Consider the following 19,412-nt stretch of genomic DNA (forward strand, 5'->3'; position numbering starts at 1 on the left):
CTTTTGTTTTTCAAGCCAACACAGAGCTAGGAAGATAGGCAGGGAAATAGAATAAATTAAAATGTCACAGAGTTTGTTCTTCTCCTGAGATTAAGCTGGTTTTTTTCAGTAAGTGCTCTTCAGTTGTTGCAAGCGATTCCAGAGCTCTGAAAAAGTTGATTTTGACAAATTTGCCAGTATTCTCAGAGCTTTTATGGAGGAGTGGATTTTTGAGATCTTTTATTCTGCCATTCTGTAAGTACTTCCTTCTTTTCCTTTTGTCATGGATTTTTTTTTAATTGCCTTATTTTTTAGAGCAGTTTTAGGTTTACAGAAATTTTGAGCAGAAAGTACAGGGAGTTCTCATATATTCCCTCACCTCTTATGCACAGTTTCTCTATTATTAACATCTTGCATTAGTGTGGAATATTTGTTACAATTAATGAGTCAGTGTTGATACATTATTATTAACTAAAATTCATAGTTTATATTAGGTTTCATTTTAAATACCTTGAACCAATAAGTTGTGTGTACATTCTATGGACTTTGACAAATGCATAATGATGTATATCTACCATTACTGTATCATACAGAATAATTCTACTGCCCTTGAAATCCCAGATCCTCCATCTATTCATCCCTTTCTTCTCCTCCCTATCCCTACCCCCTGGCAACACTCCTGACAAACACTGATCTTTTTACTGTCTCCATAGCTTTGCCTTTTAAACAGAATGCCATATAGTTGGAAACAGAATGTAGCCTTTTCAGATTGGCTGTTTTTAGCAATACGTGTTTTAGGTTCCTCTGTGTCTTTCCATGGGTTTATATCACTAAAGAACAGTGATTTCTTTTTACCACTAAATAAAAGTCCATTGTATGGATGAACTACAGTTTGTTTATCCATTCACCTACTGAAGGACTTCTTGATTACTTCCAGATTTGGCAATTATGAATAAAGCTGCTCTAAACACTTATGTGGGTAAGTTTTCAACTCATTTTGGTAAATACCAAGAAGCACGATTGCAGGGTCATATAGTAAGGGTATGTTTAGTTTGGTAAGAAACTGCCGTGGCTGTACATTTTGCATTTCCTCCAGCAATGAATGAGGGCTCCTGTTGATACACATCTTTGTCAGCATTTGGTGTTGTGTTGTGGATTTTAACTGTTCTAATAGGTGTGTAGTGACATCTCATTGTTGTTTTAATTTGCAGTTCTCTAATCATATGATGTTGAGCATTTTTTCGTATACTTATTTGCCATCTGTGTATCTTCTTAGTGACATGTCTGTTTAGATCTTTTGCTCATTTTTAAATTGGGTTATCTGTTTTCTTGTTGAATTTTAAGAGTTCTTTATATATTTTAGATACCAGTCCTTTATCAGATACATATTTTACAAATATTTTCTCCAGCCTGTGGTTTGCCTTTTCATTCTCCTAATGATGTTTTTCACAGAGCAGACGTTTTTAATTTTATGCAGTACAGGTAGTCAATCTTTTCTTTCATGTATAGTACTTTTTGTGTCATATCTAAAAACTTATTGCCAAGGTCACCTGGATTTTCTTCGTTGTTATTTTTTAGTTTTACGTTTTACATGTAGGTCTTTGATCCATGTTTAGTTAATTTTTGTGGAAGGTGTGAATGTCTAATTGTTCTAGTACTATTTATTGAAAAGACTGTCTCTCCTTTGAATTGCCATTGCTCCTTTACCATACATACGTATGGGTGTATTTTGGACCCTCTATTCTGTTCCACTGATCTGTTTTTTTGTACCACAGTCTTGATTACTGTCACTTGATAGAGTAAATCTGTAAGTCAGATAGTGTCAGTATTCTGACTTTCTTCTTCTTCAGTATTGTATTGGTTATTCTGGGTCTTTTGCCTTTTCATATAAACTTTAGAATTATTTTGTTGCTACCCACAAAATAACTTGCTGGGATTTTAATTGAGATTATGTTGAATCTAGCATTAAAAAAATGTAACCAAGAAGTTAAAAATACATATGTTTAACTTTTAATATACAATTTTTATTAATGGTGAGAAAAGAAACAAAGGTTTTGTGAAGTCAAACTGACTCAGAATAGGAAATAAATAAGGAAGAAAAATCTCAATCTCTCTCTGTCTCTCTCTCTCTCATACACACATAGACACACACACACACAATCTCCATTCACCAGTCTAACCTATGAATCACAAATCTTAAGATTTGCACAAAAATCACACATCTTAGTAATCAAGAAGCTCTGATAGTAGTGGTGAAGAGTATAAATATACGGATAGAGACATATAATTTGGGGAGATTACTTTAAAACTGCAATAAGTGATTATTAGGTGTGTGGGTTGAATATCAGGTGCTGCTACTGTATATGGATTAAGTTTGAATTGGTTTTAAAAAAGCTTATTTCTTAAAAATTCCTTTTTGTAGTTATTCTGATTGTGTTGTTTTTCTTGTTGATTTTATTGGCTATACTTAACAGAACAATGTTAAATAATATTAATGATAGTGGGCATTTCATTCTTATGCTTCTGTAACCACCGAAATAATTTTTGCCTTCATCCATACCTGTATTCGTTCAATTCTTCATATCCACTAGCCGTCTTGGCCTATGACTGGCCACATAGGTTCTGCCTTTGCAAACACGCTGCCAACCTTCCAGTGTTTTGCCCAAAGCAGCTTGGAGTCTTTTGTTGCTTTCATGATCTAATTTCCCTACTAGAAGTCCATGATTGTTAAAATTTGTACAAAAGTACAAATTTATGACTGTTAACCTAACATGAGGTATTTTTCCAGTAATTCCTCTTTTTTTTTTAACATCTTTATTGGAGTATAATTGCTTTACAGTGGTGTGTTTGTTTCTGCTTTATAACAGAGTGAATCAGCTATACATATACATATATCCCCATATCCCCTCCCTCTTGTGTCTCCCTCTCACCCTCCCTATCCCACCCCTCTAGGTGGTCACAAAGCACTGAGCTGATCTCCCTGTGCTATGTGGCTGCTTCCCACTAGCTATCTGTTTTATATTTGATAGAATGTATAAGTCCATGCCACTCTCACTTCGTCCCAGCTTACCCTTCCCCCTCCCCGTGTCCTCAAGTTCATTCTCTATGGCTGCATCTTTATTCCTGTCCTGCCCCCAGGTTCTTCAGAACCTTTTTTTTTTTTTTTTTAAGATTCCATATGTATGTGTTAGCGTACGGTATTTGTTTTTCTCTTTCTGACTTACGTCACTCTGTATGACAGACTCTAGGCCCATCCACCTCACTACAAATAACTCAATTTCATTTCTTTTTATGGCTGAGTAGTATTCCATTGTATATATGTGCCACATCTTCTTTATCCATTCATCTGTTGATGGACATTTAGGTTGCTTCCATGCCCTGGCTATTGTAAATAGTGCTGCAATGAACATTGTGGTACATGACTCTTTTTGAATTATGGTTTTCTCAGGGTATATGCCCAGTAGTGGGATTGCTGGGTCATATGGTAGTTCTATTTTTAGTTTTTTAAGGAACCTCCATCCAGTAATTCCTCTTTTGTCTCATGTTTTTACCTCTCATTCTGTTTCAAAGGTTCAGGTTTTCCTATGTGAACTGCATCATCTCAGAATGTGAAATTTCAAAATCTTTATTATCTTTCATTATCTTATTTTGTTTCTTCTCCTGTTTTAACAGTGTCCTTTTATTTTCTGAAAATAATTTCCATTATGTATTTGCTTTCTGTTTCGTTTTTGTCTTCTTCTGCCTCTGAGCCTTCTCAATTATATTCATTTTTTCCAGCAACCTTAAAATGGCCCTCATTGAGGTGTTATGTTATTTCCAGCTTATTGTCATATGGTTTAGCAACAAATACACACATAGATATAAAGCACTGTGTCAACATTTATCAATTGGGGAATCTAGACGAAGGGTATATGGCATTATAGTATTCTTTTGACATTTATGTTAGAAAAAATTTTCAATATAGAGAAGTTAGAAATTATTGATAATAATAATTCATAGTAATAGGTTTTTATTTAACAATTATTGTAAGTCAAGCACCATTCCAAGCATTCTAACATATATTATTACCTCATTTAATCCTTATACCAACCTAATGAGATAAATACTGTTATCGCCATTTTACAGCTCAGGAAAATGAAGCATAGATAAAGTGACTTGCCCTGTGTGTTATATATATATAGCTAGTGAGTGACAGAGCTGAGTTTTGAACTCAGATAATCTGTGCATTAATTGAATAATATAAAAATGAATAAGTCCCTGTTTTCAGGTTATCATCAAGTTAGAGGTGATATTTATGCAGATTTCTTTCACTTATGCTGTGAAAGAAGTTAAGCGTCGTAAAACAGTTTTAGCTAGTTAAGGGGCATCAGGACTAGGAGAAGATGTAAGTTTAGTTTTGGGTCTCATGGTGGAAGTATTTGAAATGCAGCCTAAGGCATATGAACTTTATTTGGTAGGCACTGGACAACACTGAGAACTAAAGAAACTATGGCCCGAAGATATTAAGTATTTTTAATAGCTAGTTACTGTCAGCCAAGATATAAACTTCAGCCCTAAGCCAGAGCTGTCTCTTTTATACTATTGTGGCTTTTCTAGATGCCAGTTCTTTGTCCCCATATTCAGTTAGTGATCAAGACCTGTTGACACTTCCTTTGAAATGTTTTTAATTCGTTAGTCCCTTGCATGTGGTTCATATTTATGCCTAAACCTAATATAAGCCATTATTGTATTCCTGATTCTCATGCTGTAGACTACAGACCAGTTTTCTTCAGTCTCTTCCCTCTCTGCTTTTTCTCTTACTTACCTGGTAAAATAAAAAGTAATTTTAATTTGAATATTATCTGGAACTTTTTTAACATGACTGCTTACAGATTATAATTTTAAAGTAGTGCTTTTTCATGTCACAGCTAAAGAATTTTAGAATCTCAGAGACGGAAGCTTAAAAAGAAAAACCAACCTAGTGGTTAAAATTCATACTTGTTACTCATTCAATAAAAACAACGACAAAAATAAAGAAACAAAAAGTCATTCCTGACAGAAAAAAGAAGACACAGTCTGTGTCTTCATGGAGTTTGTCATTTGGCATGGATTACAAATGAATGCAATGTATTGCGGCAAGTACTGTGATGGGGTCCAGCAGAAGGCTCTGTAAGGACACCTGTGGAAGTACCAAGTGCTGTTTCAGGGGATTAAGGAAACTTTCCCTGAGGAAGAGCTAACTAATTTAAATTGAAGAGGAGTTTTCATTCTCCAGATCAAGTGTGCAGTGGAGGGCAGCATGGGTAGATTGGCCAAGAGTACAGAGAGGTTGAGGACATGGATTTGGAGATGAGGGTGATTGTCATGTGCTTTGGCAGTCTCAGGTAATTGGCTATGGATTAATAAATCAGTCTGAGGGAGGCAGATATATTGAGGGATGAAGTTGAAGAATAAATTGTATTTAGGCTGTCTGTAGTCTCATAAGCCATGTATAAGAGTCTCCTTGTCCCTGAAAAACATGCACTTTTGTGCCATTTATTTTCATTTTCTTTTTCTAGAAAACTTTACCTTTCACTTCAGTCCAACTCAAACCTCGCACTTTATAGTTCATCCCAGCTTCTTTCCTACCCAAGAAAATTTCCCAAAGTATGTCAACTTTTTCTCCAAAAACGTAACTCTTGTCTCTACTATTCATTTGCCAGGTGGTTCTATCTTTTTGTCTTACTATTTAAAAAAATTTTCATCACTCTGTGTATAGCTTCTCTATTCAGTTATGGATGGTAAATTCCTACTAATAATTGATCAGTACTTGAAATTTAATAATTCAACTATATTTTGAATCTGTAAAAATAAAACAATTAAATGTGAACAAATTCTTATCTATGGATCAGCAATTTAAAGGTTCTTAAAAAATCTCTTCTTTGGTTAAAAGAAAAATCAGGCCTGAAATCAAGTATGAGAAGTAGCTTCAGAGAAAAATAATCTTATGAAAACCAAGCTCATATTGAATATTTGAGAATTTAGAGATTTGGGAATATTTGTTAAAAGCTAGAAAATTTAATAGAAACTGTATTTCTACTTTTGAAATTTAATGCATCCATGAATTTAACTTTAATCCTAATATGTTAAAGTAGCCATTATATTGGAGAGAATACTTTTTCATTGTATTACTTTAAATACTGAGATTTCACACATATAACAAGTTATTGTCTTGGAAACCACCTGGAATTATGTGTAATGTGAATGCAGTAATTTTTAAATTGCTATAGCTATGACTTCCGGTTAAAACATTGTGTTTTTCACGTCCATGAAACACATTATCCCTAGTTGTGTTGTTTTTTTTTTCCCTCTTATTCAGCATGTATGTTTATTGCATGAAACTAAAGGGAAGCTTAAATGTTTTTAGAGTAGATGTTTTTTTAAGGTAGTTTAAGATTAGGAAATATGTGGTGTGTATAAGAGTTTTGTAAAACCTTGTTTAATCTTTATTGGAAAAGATGGTTTATCAACAATGTAAAAACAAAAGAATAACAGTGTATCTGTCTTAACTGTCTGCTGTCACTTTGAGGACATAGGAGTCCAGGGGTGTGTCCAAACTGGGAATTAATGAGGGTAGCATACTTATGCAGCTAAAAAAGATGTGAAGTTTTAGAGGGTAATTAAAATTAGAAGCTAAGGATCAGACTATCAGTGCAGAAAAGTAAAATAAGTATAATTTTTTCCAGGCAAGGCCTTTCCTCAGAGGTTTTTGTTTCTACTCTAGTTCCTAAGGAATAAGATTTACTTAACCAATGTGTAAAATACACAAGAGGAGGGAGTGCAGATGATAATTGTGTTAATGACAACTAGGATTGATTGAACTTTTCAGTGGAAACAAGTTCAATATCTGAAGTGAGTAAAAGTCAAAGGCTTTGTGATAATGATAAATGATTTATAATAATCACTGTAATAATTTTATAACCTTTCTTTCTGAAATTATATTGTATATCTTTTCCCTCCAACTTCTTCCCCTGCCTTTCCAGAGCCTCTCCCTATAGAGAATCTCCTTTGGGTCATTTTGAAAGCTATGGAGGGACCCCCTTTTTCCAGGCTCAGAAGATGTTTGTAGATGTACCAGAAAATACAGTGATACTGGATGAGATGACCCTCCGGCACATGGTTCAGGATTGCACCGCTGTAAAAACTCAGTTACTCAAACTGAAACGGCTGCTGCATCAGGTTAGTATGTAGTTAACATTTTCAGCTCTGATAGTTTGAATTGCAAAATGGATTGACTTTACTTTTTTTTTTAAGTATAGTTGAATTTCTAATGTCTACTTAGATTTGTGGAGAAATAATGGTTTAAATAATACATAATAGGAACTTCTCTGAGAGGAAAAAAATGTGTGATTTTGCATGGTGGTCTCAATACAGTCCCCAGCATTTATGAGCTATGTGATATTTGGTAAACTCTCTGCTTGTTTCCTCGTTTTTATAGTACCTACATTGTAAGTTTGTTGAGAGAGTTAGAGTTAGTAGTTGTAAATTGAGTGATTTAATACCAGAAAGATAGTAGGTGTTCAGTCCTCAGTGGCTGCTACTATAATTTCAGCTAAGTGAGAAATAAGGAATAGCAATTTACATAATCATATAATTTCACTTTTATTTGAAACCTTCAAGTTTAATCATCCCCAGTCTTCTCATTTTTTTCGGAGAAAAGCTAGATGATGTGGTTGTCCAAAGACACATGGTGAGCTGATGGTAGAACCTGGCTTCTGATTCAGTAGCACTTTCTTTGTTTGAACAGAGCACATACAGACAAAGTCCAATGCAAAGCAGAAAGCTAAGGAATAAAATACTCATTTTAAATCGGGAATATATTTTGTTTAGTTTTAAATCTATATTTGTATTTTGTAGACTGGGCAAGTTTAACTTAAAATTATGGTTGAGAAAGAACAGTCTGGAATTTCTGCTCAGTTTACATTCTGAGTTACCTTCCTCAGGATTGTATATTCTAACTTCTTATGATCAGGGACCAAGTCTTAGAATTTCTGGTGGCCATCAAAACCATCTAGCAGCCATCAAGATAGATACTCAGTAAAGGCTATTTGAAGTGAACTGTGGCTCCTCTGTTAGTAACTACAATTAGTGTGAATATCCTGTTAGTCATGTAAGTTGTTTTATATTACTCGATTATGGATTCTCTGGACTATTCTCCATTCTTTTTTTTTTTTTTAAATTATTTATTTATTTATATTTTTGGCTGTGTTGGATCTTTGTTGCTGCGTGCGGGCTTTCTTTAGTTGCAGTGAGCGGGGGTAACTCTTCGTTGCGGTGCGCGGGCCTCATTGTGGTGGCTTCTATTGTTGCGGAGCATGGACTGTAGGCGTGCGGGCTTCAGTAGTTGTGGCTTACAGGCTCTAGAGCGCAGGCTCAGTAGTTGTGGTGCATGGGCTTACTTGCTCCGCAGTATGTGGGATCCTCCTGGATCAGGGATCAAACCGTATCCCCTGCACCAACAGGTGGATTTTTAACCACTGTGCCACCAGGGAAGTCCCTATTCTTCTCCATTCAAAAAGGTAGATATTTAACTACCTTTTGAAAAGACACTTTTCTGTGCTAAGGCCGGGAGCAAGAAAGTGGAGGATCCTTTTCGGATCTGAGGTTCTTGGACTCCTCTAGAGGCAGAAAGAGATTCAGTGATTGAAACACCCAGACATAAAGCTTATAACTTAGTTTAACTGTAACTAGGATATAGATTCTCTTCATAGTGTTTCTCTTCTTGCTGGTCCTGGGAGAAGATTTTCTGTCAGGAGCTTCAGAGACAAAGGAAAGAGAAGGTAGAAAAGGTGGTAAATAGCTAAAATATGTTAAATATCTACTTGGAGTTAGTCGTTGTACTAGCTTTATTTACCACGTAGTCTCTTTTGTCTCTGGGTGTATTGCCCTGAAACATGAAGCATGATTGAATATCATCTAATTAAGACCAGGCAACCTCTAATAATGAGTAAAGTGGCATAATTCAGGAGAGAATAGGTGAATTGGTAACCAGCCATAGGTACCATAAAAATAGAAAACTGTTCTTTGAGACACTTTATGAAAAACAGTGAATATCTTAATGGCTCTTTTCTGTCATTATGGCCTCTGAAATTTTAGATAGTACACATTGATCAGATTGACTTTATCCTTTGCTTACGCAGTGAAAACAAATTATGAGAAGAAAATTGTCTTTTTAAGACATCTTTAAAGTTTCCCAAAATGCTAATAGAAGTTAAAGGCTGGATTAGTCCAATATTTTGTATAATTGCCTCTTTTTTTTTTTTGGCTGCATTGGGTCTTTGTTGCTGTGAACGGGCTTCCTCTAGTTGCGGTGAGTGGGGGCTACTCCTCGTGGTGGTATGCGGGCTTCTCATTGCAGTGGCTTCTCTTTGTTGTGGGGCACAGGCTCTAGACGCATGGGCTTCAGTAGTTGTGGCTCGCGGGCTCCATAGCGCAGGCTCAGCAGCTGTGGCACATGGGCTTAGTTGCTCCGCGGCATGTGGGATCTTCCTGGGCCAGGACTTGAACCCATGTCCCCTGCATTGGCAGGTGGATTTTCAACCACTGCGCCACCAGGAAAGTCCAATTGCCTCTTTTTTTTTTTTTAATATATGTGTTAGCATACGGTATTTGTCTTTCTCTTTCTGACTTACTTCACTCTGTATGACAGACTCTAGGTCTATCCACCTCATTACAAATAGCTCAGTTTCGTTTCTTTTTATGGCTGAGTAATATTCCATTGTATATATGTGCCACATCTTCTTTATCCATTCATCCGATGATGGACACTTAGGTTGTTTCCAGCTCCGGGCTATTGTGAATAGAGCTGCAATGAACATTTTGGTACATGTCTCTTTTTGAATTATGGTTTTCTCAGGGTATATGCCCAGTAGTGGGATTGCTGGGTCATATGGTAGTTCTATTTTTAATTTTTTAAGGAACCTCCATACTGTTCTCCATAGTGGCTGTACCAATTCACATTCCCACCAGCAGTGCAAGAGGGTTCCCTTTTCTCCACACCCTCTCCAGCATTTATTGTTTCTAGATTTCTTGATGATGGCCATTCTGACTGGTGTGAGATGATACCTCATTGTAGTTTTGATTTGCATTTCTCTAATGATTAATGATGTTGAGCATTCTTTCATGTGTTTGTTGGCAGTCTGTATATCTTCTTAGGAGAAATGCCTATTTAAGTCTTCTGCCCATTTTTGGATTGGGTTGTTTGTTTTTTTGCTATTGAGCTGCATGAGCTGTTTATAAATTTTGGAGATTAATCCTTTGTCAGTTGCTTCATTTGCAAATACTTTCTCCCATTCTGAGGGTTGTCTTTTGGTCTTGTTTATGGTTTCCTTTGCTGTGCAAACGCTTTGAAGTTTCATTAGGTCCCATTTGTTTATCTTTGTTTTTATTTCCATTTCTCTAGGAGGTGGGTCCAAAAGGATCTTGCTGTGATTTATGTCATAGACTTGAACCCATGTCCCCTGCATTGGCAGGTGGATTTTCAACCACTGCGCCACCAGGAAAGTCCAATTGCCTCTTAATGTTACTAAATTTTAATTTAGTAACATTAAAATGTAACGTTACTAAATTTTAAAAACTTCAGTGTAATACATATACATGGCTTAAAAAAATCACGTAGTATCAAGAGGCTTAATGAAAAAAACAGTATTTCTGTCCCTCTTCCCACTTCAGTCAGCCTTTTCTGATCTGAACAGGTTACTATCTGAAGCTTCTTTAGAACTATCATACAGGGACTTCTTTTGTCATATTCTGGGATATCGACCGTTATTTCCTGGATAACATATCTTCTTTTTTCTTAGCTTACTCCCTTATTTAGCTGGAGTATATCCTTAATTTACTTCCTAAGAGAGGGCAAATGGGTGGTAAATTTTTTAAAATTCATCTGTCACTGAAAATCTCTTTTTATCTACTCTCACATTTTTTTTTTTTTTTTTTTTTTCTTTTTGCGGTATGCGGGCCTCTCACTGTTGTGGCCTCTCCCGTTGCGGAGCACAGGCTCCGGATGCGCAGGCCCAGCGGCCATGGCTCACGGGCCCAGCCGCTCCGCGGCATATGGGATCCTCCCAGACCGGGGCACGAACCCGTATCCCCTGCATCGGCAGGCGGACTCTCAACCACTGCGCCACCAGGGAGGCCCGTACTCTCACATTTAATTGATACTAATAGTTTGGCAGGGATGGAGTAGTTTGGCTGGGATAGAAGTGAGTTTTTCCTTAGAAATTTGAAGGCATTGCTTTTCTAAGATCCAGTTTAGCCACTGAGAAAAGTCTGCTACATTCTGATACATTTTACATTTTGTTTTGTCTGTTTTTAATCTCTCTGGGAGATTTTTATTTATGGCATTCTGCAGTTTCACAGTGATATCCTGGGATTTTTTTGTTTGTTTGTTTTCCACTTAATGTATGGGTAATTAGTGAGCTTTTTGAAGATTCATATAGTGTGAAATTTTCTTAAGTCATTTCTATGATTATTTTCTTTACCCTTTTTTCTGTTTCTTTCTGGAATTCTTGGTAGTCAAAACTAGAACTTATGAATTTTCAGTTTTTTTTCTTGCATATTTTCCTTTTCTTTGAGTTTGATTATGTTTCTGGTATATTTCCTCAACTTCATATTCCAGCTCCCTGTTTCTGTTGAATTATTTATCTTGGCAATTGTATTTCCAGTTTCCAAGAACTCTTTATTGTATACCTTTCCTTATTCATATCATTCAGTTCTTATTTTGTCAGTAAACTATATTAAGTAGCTTGTTTCTGTTCTTTTTTGTTAAGATTTCTCAGGTTCCCTACATTATTATCTCTTTCTAAATGGTCATTTTGTCCTTTGTGTTTATTTTAGTTTCTCTTTCTTTTGGAATATTTCTTCAAATGTCTAATGATTCTTTGTTGTTTATTAATATTTAAGAGTGAGGGGGGAAAAAGTTGGTTCAGGACTCTTTATACATGGGCTGGGCTTGTCAACTGGCTGGCTTCATTTTACAGTGATGGATGGATGTCAGTGGACCCTCAGTACTTCCTAAGTGGAGGATTTTTCCTTCTGAGGTTTTGCTACAGTTTCTACAGAGAAGAAACCTCTGATTTTTTTTTTTTTTTTTTTTTTGCTTGGAGTAGAGGTAGAAGACTGAGAATCTATTTTTGCCTTATGCAGACTTCCAATTAATTCCCATATTTTTAACCCTAATGGGTCATATACTTACCTTTTCCCATATCTAGTATTTTGACCCTCTTTGGAGTTTTGCAGGGCAAATTGGTTCTCTTTTTGTTCGTATTCCTTGTCTACACACACTGTAGTTGTGTCTTCCTCCAGTCCTGCTAAATCACTAATTAGAGTTTCTGTCTGCTATGTCCACTCTTCAGTTGTCTTTATCATTATGGTTTATATGTTTTTTAAATTTCTTTACTCTCATTTTAGTATCGGTTTAAAAGAAAGATAAAAATATCTTCTAATCAAAAGCCCTCTACTTCTTATCAATTAAAATACAGAGAAAAATATTTAAATAATACTTTAGTTGTGTGAATGCTTACTTATGAAACTTTAATGTGTCACAGCTCAAGTTTTATTTAATCCTTGCCTGTTGTTGTTGTTTGCTGGATTTGCCAGTAGAGGTGACGTTTTGTATTCATTTGCAAACACAAGAATTGTAAATAAACACTGGCAGCCAGTATTTGCTTGGGGCTTCTCATAAGAGATTGCTATTATAGGGAGGAGTCACCCTTATTTCAATGAAACATGAAGCTTTTGAAGATTTGACTGAATACTAGCTCAGAAAGAAGAATGTCCACTTAGAAAGAGGTAGTTGCATAATCTCTTTTGTTCTCTTACTTTGATGTTCTCTAAGTGGCTTAAGGCAGTGTTCCTTAAACTCCCAACAGAATTCTTTTCCATGATTACTTTAAGCAAAGTTTAGTTAGCCTATTTCCCTTATAAGGTTGAATTAAATTTATATAAGAATACTAAAGAAAAATGATGAATGAAAAATAGCATAAAAATGATTTCTGCAACCCGATTCTTATTGGAAACAACAGAATTTTATAGAGCTTCTGAGAACTTTACATATAAATACATAAAATTTCTATTACCTAGTACTCATTAAATGTATGTTAGATTGATTTTAATCAAATAATTTTGCATGCACCTTACCTGCCTTAGTTGCTTGTTATCCATCAACCCAGTGGACTCTCATTACTGTCTTTGTCTTCTTGACATGCAGGACCTGATCAAGAGACTCTACTTGACAGGACAAATGAGAAACCACCTTTACATTTTGTAGACTTCTCTTTAGTATCTATTACCAGTCTGAAGGAATTGCTTTTGTGTTAGTCTGGGTTCTCCAGAGAAAAAAGAACCAATAGTGTGTGTATGTGGGTGTATTTGTCTATCTACATGCACACACACATGTAATATATGAAGAGGTTTATTATAAGGATTTGGCCCACATAATTATAGAGGCTGAGAAATCCCAAGATCTGTAGTCGTTAGGCTGGAAACCCAGGAGACTGATGATAAAGTTCTAGTCTGATTCTGAAGGCCTAAGAACCAGGAGAGTCAATGGTGTAAGTTCAGTATCCAGAAGCCAGTGTCCCAGCTCAAAGACAGTCAGATGGAGAGAATGTGAATTCTCCCTTACTCCACCTTTTCTTCTACTCAGTCCCTCAGCAGATTGGATAAGGCCCACCCACATTCAGGAGGCATTCTGGAAGTCCACATTGATGGTAGTTTTGGCAGAAGCATTGCAAGTGTGGGAAGCGAATCATATCCAGAGTGAGGACAATAAGGACAAAACACTGCTCCTTCAGTAATGGAAGTGGCCCAGTGTAATCAATCTGCTACCAGATAGCTGGCCAATCATCCAGGGGATGGTGCCATATCAGGGGCTCAGTGTTGATCTCTGCTGCTGGCAGGTAAGGCGCTAAGCAGTGACTGTAGCCAGGTGGGCCATGCTGCTGAGTCCATGCATATTCCCCATCCCTGCCACCGTGGCTGTTTTGTTCATGAGCCTATTGGATGATAATAGGGGTGGCTGGGAAAGAGGCTGACTGGTATCCACAGAATGGGTCATCCTATCCACTTGATTATTAAAATCCTCTTCTACTGAGATCACCCTTTGGTGAGCATTTACATGAGACACAAATATCTTCATATTTTTTGCCTATTCAGAGATGTCTATCCACATATATATCTTCACCAAATTTCCTTGTCACCAATTTTTCATTCATATTCCTTCCAACTCCTGACTGTCCTGTCAAACCATTGGTCGCAGCCCATGAATTGGTATATAACTGTACCATTTTTCCTTCTAAGCAAAGTGAACAACTAGATTTACTGCTTGAAGTTGCCCAGTGGGAGGATTTTCCTTTACCACTGTCTTTCTGGGATGTCCCAGAAAGGGACTGTAGTGTTGTAGCTGTCCACTTTCAGCTGTTGTCTGCATGTTGTACAGAACTATCTGTAAACCAGACCTGAGTCTTCTCTTCCTCTATCAACTGGTTATAGGGAATTCCCCATGAGGCCATAGTACAGGCTGAGAGAGAAAGGCTGTATAGCAGAAGTCGGGATCATGGGCATTTGGGCCACTTTTTCATGTAACTTACTTGTATCATCCGGGTCTGCTTGGGCCTCATCACATATATACCACTTCCACTTGATGATGGAATATTGCTGTACACATGCAACTTCATGGCTTTGTGTGTCAGATAATACTAGTTCATGATGGGCAGCTCAGGTAGCATGGTAACTTGGTGGCTCAAGGTTAAACATTTAGTCACTGTTGAGAACCAGCAGAACAAGAGCTGTTTCTCAAAAGGAGAGTAGTTATTTGCAGAGGATGGATGGATTTTGCTCCACAATCCTAAGGGCCTACAGTGAGAGTCACCAGTGGAGGCCTGCTAAAGTCTCCAAACAGCATCCATATCTGCCACTGTCACTTCAATACCAGGGGATCGGCTGGATCATGTGACCCAAGTGGCAGAGCAGCTTGCACAGCAGCCTGGTCCTGTTGCAGAGTCTTCTGGGCCCTACTCAAAACTAGCAGCTATTCCAGTCACTTGGTAAATGAGCTGAAATAACACATCCAGATGAAGAATATATTGTATTCAAAATCCAAAGAGGTCCACTAGGCATTGTACATCTTTTTTTTGGTTGTAAGAAGATCCAGGGCTTCCCTGGTGGCGCAGTGGTTGAGAGTCCGCCTGCCGATGCAGGGGACACGGGTTCGTGCCCCGATCCCGGAAGATCCCACATGCCGCGGAGCGGCTGGGCCCGCGAGCCATGGCCGCGGAGCCTGTGTGTCCGGAGCCTGTGCTCCGCAACGGGAGAGGCCACAGCAGTGAGAGGCCCGCGTACAGCAAAAAAAAAAAAAAAAAAAAAAAAAGAAGATCCAGATTCAACAACTTATACTCTACCTTAGAAGGGATATCTTGACATGCCCATGGTCCCCACTCCTGCTACACTGCCTTCTTTCTCTACCAGCAGTTGTTTATATTCCTTTTGTGTTTCTGGTAGTAACGGTAAATTGATGATTAGCAGTGCTATTCAAAGTAACTTGTACATGAAGTTTCTGTTCCTGGTCCACTAGAGTTAAAGTAGCTCTTGCCAGAATAGACGTCAACACATTTCATCCTTCTTCCACAAATTCTTGCTACCAGGGAAAAAAATTGAGCCAAATTAAACAGTATGTTTACTGACTACTTTATTTATATTCTGGTCCAAGCTTTTTACTGTGTCATAGACAGGAAAGAGTTTGTGGACCAGAAGCGTTCTGCAAATCAAGCTGTGAATAACACTGGTGTAAGATACTGTCCTTACCTGTAGAAGAAACATGAAGGGAATGAAAAAGATATGCAGCCAAATGTTATATCAGAGGTATATTTATGTAGTATGCAGGAGAGAAAATGCCCTGGGAGTGGAGATGAAGAGATTCACTGTATGCCATTATGGAGACATTGATATTTTGCTTCCTGAAAATTGAGTTTATCAGGTGAAGAATTCTGGGGAGATCAGTGGAGTTGGCACGTGCAAAGGCATAAGTTCTTAGGAGCTGTGTTGACTGAGGGAAAACCCACAAGTACTAAGATACTCAACAAGGAGAAAACCAGAAAAATCAGGGCTCACTTGGTACACTTTGAGGTGACTATTAATACAACTTCTTACTCTAAAAAAGTTTATTAATGGGAAATAATTAAGCACTTATGCTGCATTCATAGTAGGATATATATTTCAGTAACTAAAGAGATCCTTCATGAAAGATAATTCATCTCTGCTGAAGAGTGCCAGCAAATGAATGTAGAAAGTGTGATACAATTAGAGAAACATCATTTTACAAACCCTAATGAAATTTATGCCGAGATTATTATTGTTACACCCATTAGGTGAAAGAGTGATGCTTTCCCAGACAATTCATATAGTGCCAAAGTAACATTGTATGACTTACTTTATGGTTGCAAGAGAAAAACACATAATTGTTCATTGGAGAGATCAAATTGCCATCACCCCAATCCAGTGATTAGTTTTCCCATCACTACTGAGTTGCGTTAACCAGATAGTGTGTATCTTCTCATGTGATACACAGAATTATGTTTAATATATTCTAGGCAAAAATATTTAATTTTAATTCCTCAAGTCATTATTTACGGCTTCCTTTTTATAGGAGAAACAAATGATAGAAGATTAAGAAAGGAAGGAACCAAAGAAATTCAAATGGTTGGAAATTCTGTAGGAAAGATAGTGACGTCACTTCAGCTTATTAGTGTCCTAAAAATTTAGTACAGGGAGGTGACAGTGCTACCTTAAAAGGAATTTAAGACACAGCTAGATGCAATGTGAGATTATGAATTGGATACTGGTTGGACAGATAACTATAGAGGACATTTTGGGTCAGTTGGAGAAATTTGACTATGGCCTATGTATTAGATGAGGTGGAATTTTACTGAAATGGAAAGATTGTTGACTGAAGAAAAGCAGGTTATAAAACAGTATGTGCATTATGATCATATATCTTTATATATCTGTATACCTATATCTCCAGAAGGATATGCACTAAGGTGGTAAGTGATGATACCTGGGTGGTGAGAATGTGATCTTTTTTTTTAAATTTACATTTTCTAATTCCTGATTTTCTACAATATATATTTACTGTTTTGGAAAAAATAAAAGGCTATTGAAAAAGTATGTGTCCTACTTAAAGATTAGTTATAAATTGGATATGGTTAAAATGTAGAGTATTAGGGAAGAGGCAGGAATGATATATAGGCTTAGGGCAGATTGTAAAGGGTCTGTGTACCACAGAAGGAGCTTGGGCATTATTCTGTAGGCAGTAATAAGCTGGGAGTAGTGACATGGCCAAATTGGTATTTTAAAAATATTACTTGAAGGGATCTGTGGGAAATGAATAGCAGAGAGAGTGACTTAAGTCATAATATTTAGGTGGCTGTTGAGGACATCCAGGTTTTAGCTTAAAGTTTTTAAAAAGTCTTCTCTTTCCTGTATGTCTTACAGAGTTGTATGTAAAAATTTTATATAGTGGTCATACATTTCATACTGGGCATTCTTCTAGGTTCTGTAATGTATATTATCTCTAGTTCTTGAAAAGTGGGTGATATTGGTTTCATCTCACAGTTGAAGAAGTTGAGACTCAGAGAGCTAATTATTGACAAAACTGGAGTTTTTACCCCAGTCTATATGGACTCCAAGGCCTGCTGCACACAGCGGCATTCTAGGAGATACCCTGGGGTACAACAGGAAGAGGAAGAGTGTGAAGGCAACCTCTAGCACTCTCCTCATCATCGCCTTGCATCCCTTCAGCCAAACCCAGAACAATCGTTTATTAAATAGGCCTCTGTATTTAAGAGTTCACTTGAACAAAGTTCTCAGTGCACACAAATAAATTTAAAAATTGTAAACAATTGTGTTTGTTTTTGTTAATGCAGCTCAAGGGTACTTCACAATTTAAACAGCGCCTTTGTGAACTTTATTTTCTTTCTCAGTAACACTGTGGGATAGGGAGGATGGCAGTGATCCTATTTTAATGGTCAGAAAACTGAGACTCCCAGATTTATCGTGTTTCTCAAGGTCACCTGGTTACATACGAATGCAGAATGTATTTTAAACCCAAGGCTTTTGAAATATTTTAGCATAATACTTCTCATATTGTATTACCTAATTTAGAGAATTTTAAATAAGAATTTTTGATCCTGATCTGAAGACATGGGCACATACAGAATAAAAAAATTTTTAGTGGTGTCTCATTTCCTTACTTTAATTCTCTACTTCCTGTTTCAACCACTTGAAGCATAATATGCACATAGAGGAGGGTACAATTCATATATGTCTATCTCAGTCAGTTTTCACAAACTGAAAATACCCATGGACTCAGCACCCAGCAAGAAAAAGAACATTACCAGGACCCCAGAACAGAAGCCTCTTTCAGTCATTAACCTGCATTTCTAATGGTGACTATCTGATTTCTGAAAACATAGATGAGTTTGCCTGTGTTTGAACTTTACATAAATGAAGGGAATGTATTATATTTCCTTTTTGTGTGTGGCTCCTTTTGCTCAATATTACATTTGTGAATTATTTCATTTTTTTCATTTGTTCTTATTGCTATAGAGTATTACATGATGTGAATATACCGTAATTTATTTCATTTGTTCTACAGTTGATAGGCACTTAGGCAGTTTTTGGCTATTATGAATAGAGCTGCTACATTATTCTGGTATATGTCTTTTGGTGAACATACGTGTGCATTTTTGTTTGGTATATACCTATGAGTGGAATCAGCTTTAGTAGATACTGTCAAACGGTTTTCCAGGGAGGTTATGCTCATCCATTTTCTTCACTCTCATTTCATTATTTTCCCTGTATGCTTTTATTGTATTATCACATTGAGCATCTCTTTTGACCTTGGAGTGAGAAATGAAATATCTAAGGTGGAGTAATGGGAAGAACATGATGGTATCTTTTTCTGACATTTTTCTTTAGGATTGCAAAATATTTGATCCTGATGATTCATACCCTGTCTACCTGTTTTGGGGGATAAAAATAAAGAGGTATATAGTAGTGTTTTATGAACTGTCAAGTATGATATACAAATGTTTTGTTTTATTATTTCCTCTCAGCTCCAGTGTTGAGAATAAAACCGGTAACTTGTCCCTCACATAATTCTCGTCTGTCTGTCTGTCTCTGCCTCTGACTCTTTCTCTCTGTTCCTGTGTCTCTATCTCTCTGTCTCTGTATGAGGGGAGTGGATGCATGGGTGCAGTGGCAGGTGGATGAAATAATTTACAGCAGCAGCATCCTGGGAGAGTGTACTAAGAGTTGAGGAGCTGCTGAATGATTGCCACTTGGTGGCAGAGAACCATAGAAAAATCAGGGAACTTATGCTTCTCTATCCCCAGACTTTTCTCTTCATTCCAGGAGAA

General features: G+C 36.9%; 1 protein-coding gene across 9 annotated transcripts in view; it reads left to right on the forward strand.

Moving 5' to 3' along the window:
* The window catches only part of CCSER2 (coiled-coil serine rich protein 2), a 149,855-nt gene that overhangs the window by 79,856 nt on the left and 50,587 nt on the right, over positions 1 to 19,412 (forward strand). For all 9 annotated transcript variants that reach the window (XM_082601002.1, XM_082601001.1, XM_082601003.1 and 6 more), the window contains one exon: positions 6,981 to 7,176. In XM_082601002.1, coding sequence (XP_082457128.1) covers positions 6,981 to 7,176 — 196 coding nt within the window. The remainder of the gene's footprint in view (positions 1 to 6,980; positions 7,177 to 19,412) is intronic.

The sequence above is a fragment of the Mesoplodon mirus genome, assembly GCF_964341445.2.
Source record: "Mesoplodon mirus genome assembly, chromosome: 2".
Classification (NCBI taxonomy): Eukaryota; Metazoa; Chordata; class Mammalia; order Artiodactyla; family Ziphiidae; genus Mesoplodon; species Mesoplodon mirus.